This window comes from Epinephelus moara, chromosome 23 (assembly GCF_006386435.1).
Source record: "Epinephelus moara isolate mb chromosome 23, YSFRI_EMoa_1.0, whole genome shotgun sequence".
In the NCBI taxonomy this organism is placed as follows: Eukaryota; Metazoa; Chordata; class Actinopteri; order Perciformes; family Serranidae; genus Epinephelus; species Epinephelus moara.
Genome location: NC_065528.1, coordinates 28,342,772 through 28,360,400, shown reverse-complemented (window position 1 = coordinate 28,360,400; position 17,629 = coordinate 28,342,772). Strand labels below are relative to the sequence as shown.

Genomic DNA, 17,629 nt, shown 5'->3' with positions numbered 1-17,629 from the left:
TATTGACTTACGGTGAAAACCTCGTGAATGTCTGGATATTAAGGTATAGGAGAAAAAAAGCTGAGCGCGCATTAGCAGGTGCTAGGCTAGCAGCCCCTTTGCAATGACCCGAACAGCGTCAGAGAAAAACTGATTTGAAACATGAACCTGTTTTATTCAGTGTTTTTACAAGCTGTAATCAACTAGTCTGTTTCTTTCGGAGAGGAAGAGACCTCTGTGGATAATTCAGCTCTCGGTTAAAACCTCCTGAACAATGAACACTGAAGGAATTCTAACTGGGAGTTCACGCTTGGCACATGGGTGAAGTTTCAGCTGGTTGCAATCTGCAATCCTCAACAGTAGATGCTACTAAATCCTATACACTGCTGTTGTGACTGTTTAGCACAGCATTAAATGTTTTTAAAGATGCTATATATTGCACATCAAATATTTATGCTTTGGACTGTTGGTTAGACAAAAACAGACGTGAACAACAGGTACTTTAAAAAACATGAGCAATATTTTGTATTACATTGTTTGTTTTCCTTTTTCCAATAATGATATGTGATTTATTTTGTATTTTATGTTATTTTTTTCCCTGTATCCCTCAATAAAAAGATATCCGGAATGACACGTTTCCCACATGACTTCCTAAATTGCAGCTGAAGCACAACAGTGTTTTCAGCCTGTAAGAGCGATGTCATCTTAACCTCGCTAAGCTACAAACCAGACAGTTTATCTGACCAATCAGCCGAGGCAACGAAGGATAAGATAGACTCTATCATGAAATCGAGCTGCGCCATATCAATAAAATCATAAAGATATCACCTTTATAGACGTGCACACAAGCACACACAAGACACACAAACACTGTATTGTCCATTACAAGACATTGTGTGTGTGTGTGTGTGTATACTTGTGTGTGTATCAGGCTCTTATCTACATGATTGTTTATTGAGCAGCCTCTACACATTAATAATTAACCCAGATTACAGCACCACCTCAGTTCCATGTAAAGCAAAAACACGTGTGACGATGTGTTTGGTAAGCGTGTGTGTTTACATATCTGCGTGAGAAGTTATGAGCAGTTGACGGGGGTCACTACACGAGGCCTCGTGTGTAGATATGTGTGTGTGTGTTGGAAATCTAAAGGAGCTCTGACAATGAAAGCTTCATGAGACATGACAAGACACCTGCCTGAGCAACATCCCACACATACATACTGTATGTAAACACACGCTGTAACTATCCCCCCACTAAAGAGTTTTGGTGTGTACGAGCTTGACAGGAGTGTTTTCTTTCCAGGGCCCCTCGGAGCCTGGTATGAAAAAAATGTTCCTCACGACGGAGGGAAATTCCTCCATTGTCAGCGGGATTTCACAACCTGTACCTTCGTCTCAGGGGTTCTCCGAAGCATGCTGTCGCTCCTTTTTTCTATCCATCAGCTGTCATTGGGGATCATTAGCCCCCCAGCCTCCGTACACAGGTGAGTGTTCAGGTACAAAAAAAAACACACATGAAACCCAACCCAACCACTGAAATCCAATCTGTCTGTTCACAAAATGGGCGATGCATCAATTTTTTATGATCTTATCTGAGACATCAACACCAAAAGTTTTATGGTCTTCAGCTGGCATGGGGAAAAGACACAAGATAAAAACTAATAAACTAATAAAATACTGGAGAACAATGAGGCTGTATCATGTTGGCATACTTCTGCTCCAAAAGAAGATCCTGAATAGATATAAAGCAAAGCGCCTGGGCTCAAACTAAGAAGTAAAAGTCTTTAAGTAAAAGTAAAAGTATTTATGCTGGTTGGTGTACCTGCTTTATGATTGTGACAAGGTTAAACATACGTATATGGCTAAAAACTAGAGTCTACAGTTATGCTAGCAACAGCTCTTTGAGGCTGTCCTATGAGCTACAAGCTAACGTTAGCATGCTAACAAGCTGATGCTAGGTGGGTGTAATGTTTGCCACCATCTTAGGACCGTTACACATCGGAGGTGACATAAATAAACAACATGAAAATGCAAAATACTCGCTTGCTAGCTGGATAAAGTCAAAATTTGTGAAAACTACTGGGATCCTGACCCAGAGCAACATCTGTCAGTCTGTCTGAGGAAACTAAGCTATTTTATTGAGTTTCCTTTTAGTGAAATGTTCAGTATTATAATATTATGTCCCTTTTTGCCGCACAATATTTACATTCTTTGCGAAAGTAATTGCACTGAAAAAACAGGGCCGGTGCGTAAAGGCTTTCAGTGAATTGCATGTTAGCATGCTAACTTTTGCTAATAATTAGCAAATGAGGTTCACATTTGTGAGTTTGAGTTAAATATGTCAGTAATTATTGGATGAATTGTCATGAAATTTAGTTCAGATTATTCATGTCCCCCTCAGGATGAACAGTTATAACTCTGGTGCCCCATCACATCAAAATTTCTGTTGGTCAAATACTTTGTTTTATGACCAGATACCTCAGAACTAATGGCATTCCCATAAGTCAAAGTTGTACTTTGTGTTTCATGCTAATTTAATTAGCACCAAACACAAAGTACAGCTGACAGTTGTACTAAGTTCCACATGTTAACATGCTAACATTAGCTAATTAAGCTAATGTTAGTATGTTAACACGCTAAAATAACACGTTAAACATCATACCTGCTTATCACATGCTAATGTTAGCATTTATCTCATAGTACAGCCTCTTTGAGCTGCTAGCATTGCTGTAGACTTGACTGTTGTAATCTACTCCTATTAATTATTATTTTTGTATTATTTACTTGTTTATGGAGATATAGGAGGTGGTGGGTTGGGTTGAGGGGTGTAAAAATTTAAACATTTCCTAAGAAATGTTTAAATTTCTGTTATATAATCTCTATAAAATATGTAACACCCCATGTCACAACTGGGCTGTTAGCCAACATTCTCCCCCCGAGATGTTTTTGAATGGTTTGGTGCAATTTGAAAGTTGTTTTAAATTCAACGGGTGTGCCTACATGAACACACACACACACACTCATGTAGTAACTGTGGGTGAGTCCAGCATACCTGCAGGACTAAGCTCACTGGGTCAAATCTGACACATAATCAGACGGGGAATGTAGCCACTGCTCTGTGTTTACGGATGACTATCGCGTGTTTACTTAAGACTCGTCTCATCACCGGAGGGCAGCACGCTGCTCACACACACACACACACACACACACCGGAGGGCAGCACGCTGCTCACACACACACACACACACACACACACACACATACACACAGACAGAGGACCCTCACACACTACTACCAATGGTTACCCTGAAGCTACTCGAGCTCTGAGTCAAACATGAAAAATGGCAAAACAAGCCCGAGATGGACATGCAGGGGTGTGTGTGTGTGTTTGTGTCGAGCTTTGAGTCAAGACGAAGGAATGCCACCATCTGATGATTAACTACGGTGTAAACGTTGGCTGGAGCATGGGCCGTCTGCTCTCTCACACACACACACACACACACAAACACACACAGGGCCAGGTGCCCATCAGGTATCAGAGTTATCCAGCACGTCCCAGCTTGCGATCTCAGTCCTCAGCATTCCTTTTGAGAGTGAGACACTGTGCCAGTGTGGTGTGTATGAGGTTGATGTTATGATTCACACCAGCAACATTTTGTCAACACTGATGTGATTAATTTTGCATTATGACATTTTTACAATGTGTTCTACACGTCGCGGTTTGCAAAGAATGATGGATACATCCCTGCATTTAATATACACAGGTGAAATTCCTGAGCTGATCTCATGCAAACAGGCACCAACTAGGGCCGAGTCGAAGAAAGACTGCTTAATGAGGGCATATATTATGTGGTCAGGTTGAAAAAATATTAGTCACAAGTCACCTGCTGGTGTAGTCCTGCATTATGAGGATTTTCTATATGCCCTCTACAGCGTTTAGAAAGATGTGACTTGTGTGTTAGTATCTTACGTTTGCAGGAGTCGGGGGCCGTCTGTGGTCTCTGTGGGTCTCTGTAGAAGCCGGCTTTGCATTTCTGACACTGACGTCCCTCTGTGTTGTGCAGACAGTCACACACGCCTCCGCTGCGCTGGCCAGACTCACGCCATGCCGTCCAGTCAAAACGGCAGCTCTGAGCGTGTCCGTTACATTTACACTCTGGTGTGAGAGGGAGGAAACCAACAGGAACTGTCAGTCACTGAAGCTTTGGACTAAAATACAGGGTTCACATTGGTTATATATTTATCGGTGGATTTTCTAGGAGAAGCACTGAATTTAAAATGACTTTAGTGAGACATTTTATTTGAATTCGGTACATATTTGCATCCATTCATCTATCTATCTATCTATCTTCAACCGCTTATCCAGGGCCGGGTTGTGGGGGGCAAAGTATTCCAGACGTCCCTCTCCCCAACAACGCTTTCCAGCTCCTTCTAGGGGACCCCAAGGTGTTCCCAGGCCAGATGAGATATATAATCATGAGACCCTAAAAAAGAGGGTGGATCACGAGGAGTACCACCAGTTGGTCCAGGAGCTTCGCCTCCATGATGGCTGTTTCCAGGCATATTTTAGGATGACTCAGGGGCAGTTTGACAACCTGCTGTCTATCGTCGGGCCGTATAGCTCTGGGTATCCAGCAACCGCTACCACCAGTTTCTCCTCCATTGTTTACCAACTGTAAACTTGTTGTCGTGACCACCACAGAAGGCCCGCCTCTCAAATCATCTGATTGGGCAGTGGAAAAAAGAGATGATGTGGGGTGTTTTTCTGCTCTGAGTTGAAGTTTTGGGGCCTTGTGCAGTTTGAAACAGGCTTTAGATTTAAGGGAAGTGAACAGATAGAGTAATGTAGAGGAATGTGAACACCTCCCTGGTGACAAACTTTCCACAGATACAAGCCAGTATAGTCAAGGTCGGACATTTTAGGGGACATAAACATAAGAATAACACATTCTTGACTGGGGAGGGATTTAAACTAAGTAAAAAGGGATACATGGTGATTGTCTTAAGTTCCTGTGGTGGAAAAGGTGTGACTGTGTTTGTTTGACTCACTCCGACATTCGTGTGGAGCGCCCGTCAGTCCGTCAGCGGGCTGCCAGGGTCGGTCGTTGTAGAGAGGAGAGCAGCGCTCGCAGTGATCACCTGCAGTGTTGTGTCTGCACACACACTTCCCATGGACCTGAGAGAGAGAGGAAGACAGAGGGAGCTCATTAGCAACAAGCAAAACTGATAGACAGAGGTCGAGATGGAAGGATGGGAGGAACAAAGAGGTCAGTGTGATGAAGAGGAAAGGTTCCCACGTGAAGACAAGCATGTTAGGACTTCCTCTTAGGTTTCACGCTCTCTGTTTCTTCTTCTCTTTCTCATTTTGTGTGACTCACTCTCTGCTTTTCTCCACTTCCTCTCACTCCATCTCTTCCCCTCTCTCGTACTGCCTCGCCTGAAAATTAGTGAATGGAGATTGATTGTTTGGCTTCATCACTGGAAACAAGAACGGGCCTCTGGTCTGAAAAGCCTGTGTGTGTGCGTTTACGAGTGTGTGTGTGTATGAGAAGAGTGCAAGTATGCAGTGCTGAGAGCACAATAACAATCTCCTTGTCATTCCTGTGAGCTGGAATGCCATGCATGCTGGATAATGATTGAAGGAGAGGAGGGAGGGAGGGGGGCAAGGCATCTGAGGAAGCTCTTTATTTGTTTGCGTTACACCGTGCAACTGTAATGTAGGACGGACACACACACTATTATACAACCATCGCAGAGGTAGACACACACACTGATTGCCACAGAAAATAACTGCAAACGCACAAAGACACACACCGATTCTTGCAATTGTTTCCCACGGTGTGTGACAGCTTGGATTCACACACTGCACTGAGCAGAGTTAAACACATCCACATGCTATAGAATACAACATGTTCTCTGCATGACCTGACCCCAGATCAGTCCTGCAATGTAGAGGTGAACACACATGACTGATCTCACACACACCATTTCAATCACACTAATAAGGGGAGCAATTGCATAAATGAGAGGTCCGGGAAAATAGGCGGCAGGAGACCTAATGACACATATCACAAAAATGAAAAAGAAGAAGTAATTAATGGAAAAGTGGAAACGAGTGGAGAGAAACGAGGGGTGCGGAAAAAGAAAAAAACATAGAAGAAGAGGAAGAGGGCAGCAGCAGCAGCTGGCTCGGGTCCAGACAGCTGGTATTTCAACCCATTTCACATGTTTACCATACCGTGATACGGGACAATTAACACATGTACACACTGAGAGTTGCACACACGCAACCATGTAAACTCTGTCATTCACAGGACACAGTAGAGCCGGACTGATGTGTGATGCTGAGAGCTGATAGAAATGTTTCTGGAAGTCACTGATAGCAAACAGATAATGTTGGAATCTTAAAACTTCTGCTCCGTAATGTTCTTACTGTTTCCGTGACCATTATAAATAAACAAGTGACAACGAAGATCTTAACAAGGACACAATTGTAAGCTTAAAGCCTTAAATTCTGCAGCTTGGGCGCCCTCCAAAACAAGTCCTCTACTCTGAACTCTCCACCGGTCAACGTGCACCAGGAGGCCAGAAAAAGCACTACAAAGACAACATTAGAACCAGTCTAAAAAAATTCAACATCAACAGCTCAAACTGGGAAGCTACTGCCAGTCAAAGACCTGCATGGAGAAACTGCCTGCATAAAGGTGCCACTTTCCATGAAGATCATCTCCAACAGGCTGCCAGAATCAGGCACCAGCAGAGGAAGGAGAGGCTCTCCACCAAGCAGGCCCCCACACATCCCACCGCCAGCACCCAACATCCATGCCCACACTGCAAGAAAGTTTGTGGCTCCAGAATTGGCCTCTTCAGCCATCTGAAGACCCACAACAAGGACACCCAGGGAGGACCATCATACTTGACTTCAGGTGATCGCCGATGATGATGGAGGAAAGAAAATCAATACAGCATAGTTTTGTGAAATTTTTGCGTGGCGATATCGTATCGATACACAGACTCCAAGAATCGATTTTTTATTATAGAAATGATTAATCCATCCATCCATCTTCATCCGATTCTCTGGGGCCGGGTCGGGGGCAGCAGGCCAAGCAAAGCACCCCAGACGTCCCTCTCCCCAGCAACAATTTCCAGCTCCTCCTGGGGGACCCAAAGGCGTTCCCAGGCCAGATGAGATATGTAATCCCTCCAGTGTGTTCTGGGTCTGCCCCGGGGCCTCCTACCAGTGGGACGTGCCCAGAACATCTCTAACAGGAGGTTCCCAGGAGGATCCTGGTCAAATGCCAGAACCACCTCAACTGACTCCTTTCAACGCGAAGAAGCAGCGGCTCTACTCCAAGCTCCCTCCAGATGTCCGAGCTCCTTACCCTATCTCTAAGGCTGACCCAGACACCCCACAGAGGAAACTCATTTCGGCCATTCGTATCCGCAATCTCATTCTTTTGGTCACTACCCAGAGCTCATGACCATAGGTGAGGGTTGGGACATAGATGGACCAGTAAATCAAAAGCTTCACCACAACGGTCCAGCACAGCGCCTGCATCACTGCAGACGTCGCACCAAACCGCCGAAGCCATCTCGCACTCCATTCTACCCTCACTCATGAACAAGACCTTGAATTCCCTCAAGATACTTGAACTCCCTTGCTTGAGGCACAAACCCTCCCCTACGACAAGTCATGGCTCATTTTGAAGCTTTATGCAACCACTGTTCCTACAGTGGCAAATTTACATACATAGGTCAACTAAAGCTAGCTGCGTACCGAGGAAAAAAAAGCTACTACAAGCAGCTACCAGCAACTTAAGGTGAGTTGTCTGGTGTGTTACTCAATGCATGAGTTGACGATGTGAAAAGTAGTGTATGTATTTAAACCAGATTGTCTAAGAATGAGAAAGGAATGGGACAGATGTAAGGTCACAGTGACCTTAACCTTTGACCACCAAACACAATCACATCATTCATCACTGAGTCCAAGTGGAAATTTGTGCCAAACTTGAAGAAATCCCCTTGAAGTGTTCTCGAGGTATCGTGTTCATGAGAATGGGACAAACAACCCAAACACATAATGCCTCCGGCCATGGCTATCACTGGCACAGAGGCATAAAGACAGGTGGAGTGTCGTGTCTTTAGAAGAGAGGCTGAGAATGTGCAAGATGAATGAGTCAAAAACATAAAGAAGACGTAAGTGACATAAATGAAAAGCAAGACGGTAAGAGAGACGGACAGATTGTATTAAAGCAAACACACACGTCCTGACTGGCCTAATTGCTGTTAATGCTTCAGTAGCTGTCCATATGTCATTATGTGTGTGTGTGTGTGTGTGTGTGTGTGTTGGCTTTGTAGCTAACTAACAGACAGTGTAATCACCCTGAACCGCAAAAATCCCCATGTGGGGGCACAGGAGCAAACAACAACAACAAACAAACAAACTGGTCTTTTAGTCTCACAGGGTCTGAGCAGTAATGACTCGACGTATCAGAGGGCCACTTTCACCGCTGATTATTACTGTACACACACACACACACACACACACACACACACACACACACTCTAAAAGCAGACAAAACACTGCATGCTTAAGCTCACATGCCTAACATGCAGCAGACCAAACACTGTACAATAATATAATGCTGCACCCTATACTTAGTGTATAGGAAGACACCCTGGGGAGCCCAAAAATGACTTAAGTACTGTACTTGAGTCAAGTACAAGTACCTTGAATTTGTTCTTCAGTATTTCCATTTTATTTAATTCCATACTTCTACTCCACCACATCTCAAAGGTTGCTATTGTACTTTTTACTTCACTACATTTGTCTGACGGCTTTAGTTACTATTCAGACTACAGTTTTTCCACACCTGATGATGATTTTTAATGTTTGTGATAAACCAAACGATGAAGCGCTTCTTTGTGTATTGAGAAAATTCTTTTCTACTGGCCTTCGTCCTCGTCATGTGACAGGCAAATGTATTTTTTGAAAACACTGACAAAAAAGGTGGACATTCATTATGGTGTCAGTAGAAAATATAATATTTTAAGATAACTTCAGCATTAAAATGCCTTTTGAAAGCATTTCCAGTGAGAAATGTGCCTTGTATTTTCACAATCTTCCTTCAGAGAATGTTCATGATGTTAAGTTTATTGGTTATTATGGAGATTATTTCAGGCCTCGTCAGAAAATTGTTGGAATACGACATTTTCTATTGTTGCTATGGTGGTTGCTATGCTAAACCAACGTAGCTGGTGTGTTGTTTGAATCACTGTCTGATATATTTCAGGCTGATGGACTGTTTTCAGGTAAACTTATTAAATTAAGATTGTTTAAGCTGTGTGCTTTTAGCTAATAGTAACGTTAGCAACAGTTAACCGTTAGCTAGTTAACAACGGTTAGTTAACTTAACTCAATATATATATATATATAATCGTCACAGGCGCGCAATGCATGTTGGGATAGGCTGGGCAACGAAGGATTCATCTGTGGCATCCTCCAAATTTTGGGAAAGAAGGCTGCATTTCCCGGCCGAGTCTTCAAAATGGGACGGCCTTGGTCACGCCAATGTGACGCAATCGGTCTTCAAACAGGGACACAGCTAGTTTAGCAACGTTCTCTGCCTTAACCACCTCTCTTTTAACGTAATACTTCATAGCTAGCCAATTGCTAACTTAGCAATTTCATCGGAACGTCCGCTTCCAGGCCACAGAGTGAAGGCAGCTGATCATGTAGTGACGTGTAGGTATGCTGGGTGAGCCGTAGCAAGAAGGAAGGGCATGTATCTGCTCCAGCTGCAGTTATACCTACTCATAGCAGAAGGCTACATTACCCATGATCCTCCTGGTTTGTGTTGTCAGCAGAAATGGCACATCTAACTACTGTTTTGGACTGTGTGCCATGGATGTGCTTCATTCCACTGCCTATCTTTAAATATTGCATTTTCAACAGACAACAGATCAAATGTCCGCCATTTCTTCTGCTTCAAAGAAAGACGCTGGGCATTGACATGACGAGGACGCAGGCTAATAGAAAAGAATAGGCCAAAAAATGTAGGCATCTCACAATTTTAGAGCCATAATTGTGAAGCTAATGGACTAACATGGCTGTTACACATTTTGATGTGAGACTGGGTTGAGATTAAACTACCCAGCAGTGTATAAAGGAGTTAAATGGGGCCAACCTCAAACATTTACAGCAGTAAAATACAAAATATGAATCCAAAAACATCAGATATAATAGTAAAACACTGACAGGGACATTTCACTACACAATCAATACCGACATACTTTTACACAGGGTTCTCAATGCAGGACTTTTACTCGTGTTGAAGTATTTGCACAGTGTGTTATTAGTACGTTTACTGAAGTAAAGGACCTGAGTACTCCTTTCATCGCTGCACACGCCCTTCCCTGAGCGATCGGTAATCTCTGCCCTCATCTTCCATCTTGTGCAGCTCTGTTTGTTTGGGTTTTGTCATAAATGGTGGCTCTCAGTCGAAACAGAGACACAAAACAAACTGCTGATAAAACTGCTGGAACAGTCACTTATATAACGTCTGTGTGTTTACTGAACGCTGCCTGCATGGCACACGGCAGAACGACGCTCCGATGACCTGAGGTAATGTTGTGAGGACGGTTGAGAAGGATTTACTGTTCAAACTTGAACTCTCAGGTGCAGTTGGACTAATACTTGTGATGACAAATGAACGTCAGACATGCAAGGAAGCATTAAAATGATGTATTATTAAATATTGTTATTATTATTTCTCTGGCGTGTAGAGGAGGGTCTCACAGCCCCATGGTGTGAAGACTGTTTCAGGAGATTTGCTGCCCTCAAAAGAAGGATATCCTGATGAAAACACGCCGTAGAGCCACTTGGAATTTCTTGGCATGAAAATAGTCAGATTTTAAGATTTAGAGACTGCGTCTAATAAATCAGCTATCAACAGCTTCATTACGAGAAAACACTGGTATCTGCAAAGAAAACACATGAATCGTCTCATTCATTAATCACATGTTACACCAAACATTTCCATCTGCTTCGTATCAGCTGCTTGTCAGAATGCAATTTATTGAATCTGATACGGTACAGAATATGTCATTGAATCATGTCATGCACTAACTGACTTACAGGATGTCAAACAGACCAGAAAGTACTTTTACTTTAGTTGAGTATTTACATGTTCTGCTACTTTATGTGTATACTCCACTACGTTTATTTGATAGCTTTAGTTGCTTTGCAGATTCTATTATTACTACAAAATATAATGGACAAATCCTGTGGGTCCTGTGTGGAACTGTCAGAAATCGCTGTCTGACAGCAAGGTAAAGCTGTGAAAATACTCTAAATATAATATACACCAAGGGTGCTTTCACACCTGCCCTGTTTGGTTCGGTTTAATTGAACTCAAGTTCGTTTGCCCCCTCAGTGCGGTTCGTTTGGGCAGGTGTGAACACAGCAGTCACACTCAGGTGTGCACCAAAACAACCAGACTGAGACCTTCTTGAAGAGGTGGTCTCGGCCCGGTTACAAACGAACTCTGGTGCGGTTGGTTTGTGGTGAGAATGTTTTCCGACCTGGATGTGAACCAACTGCAGTCACATGACACATTGTTTGGGTTAAACATGAGCATGTTACAGTCCTGGAGGATTATTAATGTGCACCTCCTCCTGTACTGCCTTAATATGCACATTCAGCACATCCAATGCATCAAAACATTGTTTTCTAGTTGGAGCCGCGCCTCGTTTTCAAACTGTATGCTTTGACTAAAATGAACAATGACAGCAATATAGTCCACGATGAGCAGCGCTAAAATCAACCTGCGTAGTTGTCCCTCCATTGTGACATTAGAAAGTGTCACATTTATCTTGCAAGTGTACTCTTCTTCAACGTTTGCTTTACTTCCTGGATTTTTCCCACATGGAGATTCTGACCAATCAAGAGCAGTAGGCATTTGATCTGGTCTGACTTTTACTGCACTGGTATGTGCAAGATCTGAGCACTTCTTCCACCACTGGAGCTAGATGACAACAAGTGACACCATTACATAAGTTGTCAATCAGAGAGAAATGTGTTTTCCAACTGTAAAACATTTATTTCAGTACATATCATGTTTGCAAATCTTTAAAAACAAGATATCCGTGTGTTTTGTTGGGTGTTTGTGTAGAAACACAAATGTAATCTAAACCAGTGTAAACTCGCTATCAGTCTCAAACATCCCACACAAGTCAGGCTTTCCTCCTGTATGTACGGATGTAGCACTATTGTTTATCTGTCTAAATGTCTTTGCTTATGTAAGTTGTGAAGGAAACTCCTCGTTGACTCTCGCTTTCCCCGTCTAGCCTCGCTGATTACAGCAGAACAGACGTTTGTGTTTGTTGAGATGGTTGCGATAGGAGCATAAACTCTCCAACACTTCTCCAGGAACAACAATCCAGAACCGCCTGTGTCTGTTCACACCTTCATTAACACATCAGCACCATCATTAACCCTTGAATCAATATCTGCATCTCTTGTGTTTGGTATGAACAGGAAAGGCAGCTGATTATCTGAGCGGACAGAGCCAGAAGAACAGAGGGAGCATGAGAGAGAAAGGTGAACCGCCGTTCTTTACTCTGTTATTAAGACGACTGTCAACGCAAAGTGAACAAGCTGTTTAGTCTCTGAGTATCAAGCCTTATAATCTTCCTTAGAACAAGGGAAAAGCCTGCCCATGGGGTGTGATTACTTCACGAGAAATAACAAAGCCAGTGAAAGAAATGTCTGTACGTCAGAACAAAGGCAGAGTGAAGAGAGAGTGGTGCGTTCGTCTCACGGCATCAAGGATTCAAATAAGCTTATTTGCATTGGAAATACGAGTATTGGTAGTTTCTTGGTAAACAAAACAACCCCAAAACAAATCTTAATCTTAACACGTCCTAGTTTTTCAGAGAAAGATCTAAAGGTCAAATTGAACATTCAAGCAATGACAGTATGTCAATAGTATTAAAGTTAAGTTTCAAAAATGTAAAGGTACCCTATAGAGTTTTTGACCACTAGTGGCGCATGAGTTTGTTTGGCCATTTCACATTTTGTTTGTATCTCCTGCTTCTTCACATGTACCTGCTCAAACATGTGGGTGATGCCATTACACATTCCTGCAGGGGGCGGTAATGAAAATGTGTGGTGCATGTAATTCATAAGAAACAACCCTGTAGAAGGTGACACAGGGAGAACATGCAAACTCCACACAGAGGGGCTCCGGCCGGCCGGTGGATTCGAAGCCCAAACCGTCTTGCTGTGAGGTGACAATGCCCCCCAGCACTTTTATCGTAAAAAAAAACCTCTTGAATGATCAGCTGATACACTCACTCAGTGCTCCTCTCTTACCACATGGTTGGTGCGGTCTCTGATGGGCTGGTATCCCGCTGCAGGAACACACTGCTCGGCGTGTCCGTTACAGAAGCAGCTTCCCTTCACTATCAGGTCGTAGATGGCGAAGTGTTGAGTGGGAAGAGCTTCGTTGGAGGAGGCGAGGTCTTTGGCCTGGCAGGGACATGGCTGCTGCTTCAGCAGTCGGATTCGGATGTTGGTCACCCTCAGCTGCTGCTGGCCCTCCGCCCCGAACGGATCCAGGGATTCCCACTTTGGGAGAGTGCGGTAGATCACCTGTTGATCAGAGATAGAGAGAGATCTGCTGTAGTATTTCAAATTGTGTTACCTTCTGATATTTACGGGCAAAAGTTCCCATGGGTAGTTTGTGCTAATTTTCCAGGCAGCAAAAGAGACGTCAGAAGCCTGCAATCTGAATAAACATCACCTCTGTTAGCCTCTGTTAACAAAGACAGACTTGTATTTTTACTTGGCTTATTGTGATCTCAGGAAACTCAATAAGCAATTTTTGAGACGTGTCATTTTAACACCTGCGTGGAGAAACATGGCAGTCACTGCCTGTTTTTTCAAAGAGGAAATTGGGATAAATTTCTTCAAAATTTGGCTGTGCAGTTGCAAATCTGTGCAGTCCATTATGTTTGTAAGTTTGAAGATCGGTCCATGTTTAAGTTGCCAGACTGAATTGATCTCAGGCCCACCCACATGAATGGCTAGGACCCTGAAGAGGTCCAGTGAATGGGCCCTCCCTGAATCCCTGCTTATGGTCTGGCACCTGGTCGCTACCTTTTTATTAAGTCCCATCTTCACCTGCACGCTGTGCCCAGAAACGTCTTGACAGCAGCGAAATAAGGAGAAAATAGGAAAATACAGGCAGAGAGCAGAGTGCAGAGAACACAAGAGAAGATGGACGCTGTTCTTTCTTGCAGCCTCACTTCATGATTTACAGGCAGTAGACAGGAGTATTCAGCAACACAATTCAGATTCAGATTCATTGATGCTACTCATGTCACTACATCTATCATGTTAACAGGGGGTTTGTTTTGGTATCATTGTGCACTAAACTATGACCTCACACCTCCCCATCATTGACTACATCCTCACGTGACCATGAGGGTGCTGGGTGTCCTTAACTGAGTGCACACAGTCTTTCTCCCCCTCACTCTCCCTCCCTGTCTGGTCCCTGGACATCCTTCAAATCGAAGATCCCTTTATAGGCTGCCATCGCCATAGCTACTGCTGCCAATAGCAACCAACACCGCTGCTGTTGTCAGGGTGAAAATGTTGCCCAGGCTCTTGCTGTGAAAGAAATGTGTGTGTTTGTAGTGTGTCTCTATACAAAGTGTGTGTTGTTGTCGTTGGCTGTCATTGATATCATTGGACGAGTGTGTGTTTATGTGAGTCTGTTTTCTTTGGTTGAAGTGAGATGCAAGCAGAAAGACCCCATGTGGCTCCCTCATTGGCTGGATGACTGGCCGAGAGTGTGATGGGAGGAGCACTATTAATTTCCCTGTTGTTGGAAAAGGTCGCGGGGTCACGGCATTGTGGTCCACAATTAAGAGAACACGACAAATAGGACGAGGGGCGCCGGTCCGCAGGAGACCACGGAGAGCAGGGCCAGACAAAGACGGGGACGGAGATCCAGCTTCACATAACTCAGGGCTGCACAAAAGGGCCGCGACAGCCCGGTGACACCACAGCAACACCAGCACACACACACAACCACACTGGCATGCACATAGACATGAGTGTCGAGGCTTCCTTTACACTACACAAATTCCACACAAGGCCATCGTGGAGCTTTTACTACACAATGACGCCTCGTAGTTTTCCTTTGAATGTGGAGACAAAATATTAGTGTTCACAAATACGCTGATGAGACCCAGGTTTATGTTAATCTGAACCCTCAATGAATTAAAGTCTCGCTAAGACTCCTTAATGGGTTTTATGGGAATCCAGGAATTTTCTCTGTGTTCATTTATGTTTTTCTAAATTTAACAATATGACAAAATCTTGTGGAAAATGGCAAACTGCTGTTTAACTGTTTCTTGCTTTTGAAACAATTTTAAAAGACAACAGTGCACATTCAACTTCTTATCGACATTATCGTTGGCATTTTCACTTTCCTCAATTATTTGAACTCATTGTCTGAGTTGCAAGAGGATGTCATTAATTTTAAACTACAGTAAAAAGTGTTCTCGTGCAGCAGAAAAAAATACTTTGAATGACTGTGCATCTCTTGCACGGGTGAGACGAGCCGTGGTGTGGTGGAGTTTCTTAACCACTGATGCCACTATTGAGCAATGTTTTAACCATAGACTGGATAAAATAATGAATGTAGCTAGTGTGGCGTCACCCATTGGTTTGTGAACTCTGAAGTTTCAAATTCAGCATTTCTGTTGTCGCCATCTTGATTTTTTAGAGCCAGATATTACCATAATGGATGAGAGGGTGGAGCTGTGGAGTAGTGAAGGACGGATCTGACTCATATACCTTTTTTCCACCAAAATAAGTGCATGTAAGTGGGTTTTTTTACACTTGGGGAAACCTGTTAAAAATAAGTCATAGACTCCTTTCTCTTTGCCAGATGACCAGGGTTGTATTCAGCTGCAGCGGATGAGTATCCCCTTCTGGGTTTTTTTCTGGTGTGTCAAGTTCAACATCACGGATGGTCTGGTTTCCACTACATCAATGAAGAGCCTACGCCAAAGGTATGGCGTCGATTTGACGCAGAAGTATAAATCCTGCATTAGACTGTGGCGATGCCGCACAAAGTTAGCTACAGAGACGAAAATAATTTTTTGTACCAGGTTGTAAACATGTTTATTTCTATTGTAAAGCTGATTATTTTAACATTGGGGTCTGTGGGGATTGACTCGTTTCTGGAGCCAGCCTCAAGCAGCCATTCAAAGAACTGCTGTTTTTGGCACTTCCACGTTGGCTTCATTACTCAGCCCCGGAGGTTGCTGCTTGTTTTTAAATAACGGGTCCTCGATTTTTTTTTATCTCAAACTCTATTTGTACTTTCGAACAAGGACGCAGTGCACATGTACAGGCACGCAACGCATATTCTTTTTCACGCTCTTTCATGGATCCACGGTTGTTGGTGGTAACATGCATAAAAACGAAGCAATGTCCCAACAAACCACAGTAAAAAATAGGACTCATAGATGGCCAACTGTGATAAATGATGCCGTTTTCAAAATACTTTGCAAATGTTTCTGGAAACAGGAAATGCATTCATTGCGTTTGTTGGGCCTCGGGGATACACGCTGTGTTTTGGTGAGAAACACAGACTGTAAACATTCATACTGGCATCTGTTTACAAGACAACTCCACAGGGAGCCTTTGACTTTAATTGAATTTACAAATGCAGAAGAAAATGTTTTAAGCTCTCACTGTCACTGCTGTGTCTCTGAGAACCTTTGCTCTTTGGAAGCCACCAGTCAGTATAAACACGGAGGTCAAAAAGCCACTTTAACCACATTTAAACTTTGTCCACCTGCGTCCTGAGGCAGTGGGTTCACTGTGGGCCATGTGTCCACTTGAGGCTGAAAAAAAAAAAGTAAGTCCGGCTTAAACAGGCGTAATTCCATCAAAGCACTGTGAACTGTAATCTGGTAAACAGGCACAATGGGCATTGATGGAAGGAGAAAGACAGAGAGAGGGAAACAGAGAGGGGGGATGGGTGTCTAGCCAACAGTACCAACATCCATCAGAGCAACGGCACTTCCTTCCCAGCAGACAGACGGAGAGCCGACTGTATGTGTTTATCTGAAAGGGCACGGCAAGTGTGTGTGTGTGTGTGTGTGTGTGTGTGTTCGAGGAACTGTGGAAAAGAGAAAGGATATGTGTGTTGGCTGGTCTGTCTCGCTCTCTTCCCTAAGGAGGTCAGTCTCTACAACAAACACTCACATTCTTCCAGCCCAGCTGACCTCATAAATAAGACAAGAAAACCCAGCTCACACACACACACACACACACACACACGCACGCACACACACACGCACACACACACGCGCACACACACACACACACACACACACACACACACACACACAATCTTTTCCCACATTACAGGTGAACACAGAGAGCTTTCAGTGCAAGAGATGACATGCTTTTTATGTTTGCTGCGGGAGAAAGAGGATAGGCAGAAAGCTGAGAATACCTGCCACCTGTTCACCTAAGCCAACAGTAATTCATACCACGCTGCTCACGCTGAAAATGATCATGAGGCTGCAACTAAAAACGTATTTTTCATCACTGTTTAATG

The 17,629-nt window shown here is 43.6% G+C and overlaps 1 protein-coding gene and 1 long non-coding RNA gene across 2 annotated transcripts in view; one reads left to right on the top strand and one right to left on the bottom strand.

Annotated features, from left to right (window-relative positions):
* The window catches only part of LOC126385250 (uncharacterized), a 44,254-nt gene extending 28,097 nt beyond the window's left edge, over window positions 1–16,157 (top strand). The window contains exons 2-4 of the long non-coding RNA XR_007569412.1: window positions 1,285–1,465; window positions 12,520–12,582; window positions 15,944–16,157. This is a non-coding gene — a long non-coding RNA (uncharacterized LOC126385250). The remainder of the gene's footprint in view (window positions 1–1,284; window positions 1,466–12,519; window positions 12,583–15,943) is intronic.
* ntn4 (netrin 4) overlaps window positions 1–17,629 on the bottom strand; it is a 31,901-nt gene that overhangs the window by 7,915 nt on the left and 6,357 nt on the right. The window contains exons 3-5 of the mRNA XM_050036834.1: window positions 13,357–13,635; window positions 5,031–5,157; window positions 3,952–4,137 (exon numbers count right to left, since the gene is read on the bottom strand). Coding sequence (XP_049892791.1) covers window positions 3,952–4,137; window positions 5,031–5,157; window positions 13,357–13,635 — 592 coding nt within the window. The remainder of the gene's footprint in view (window positions 1–3,951; window positions 4,138–5,030; window positions 5,158–13,356; window positions 13,636–17,629) is intronic.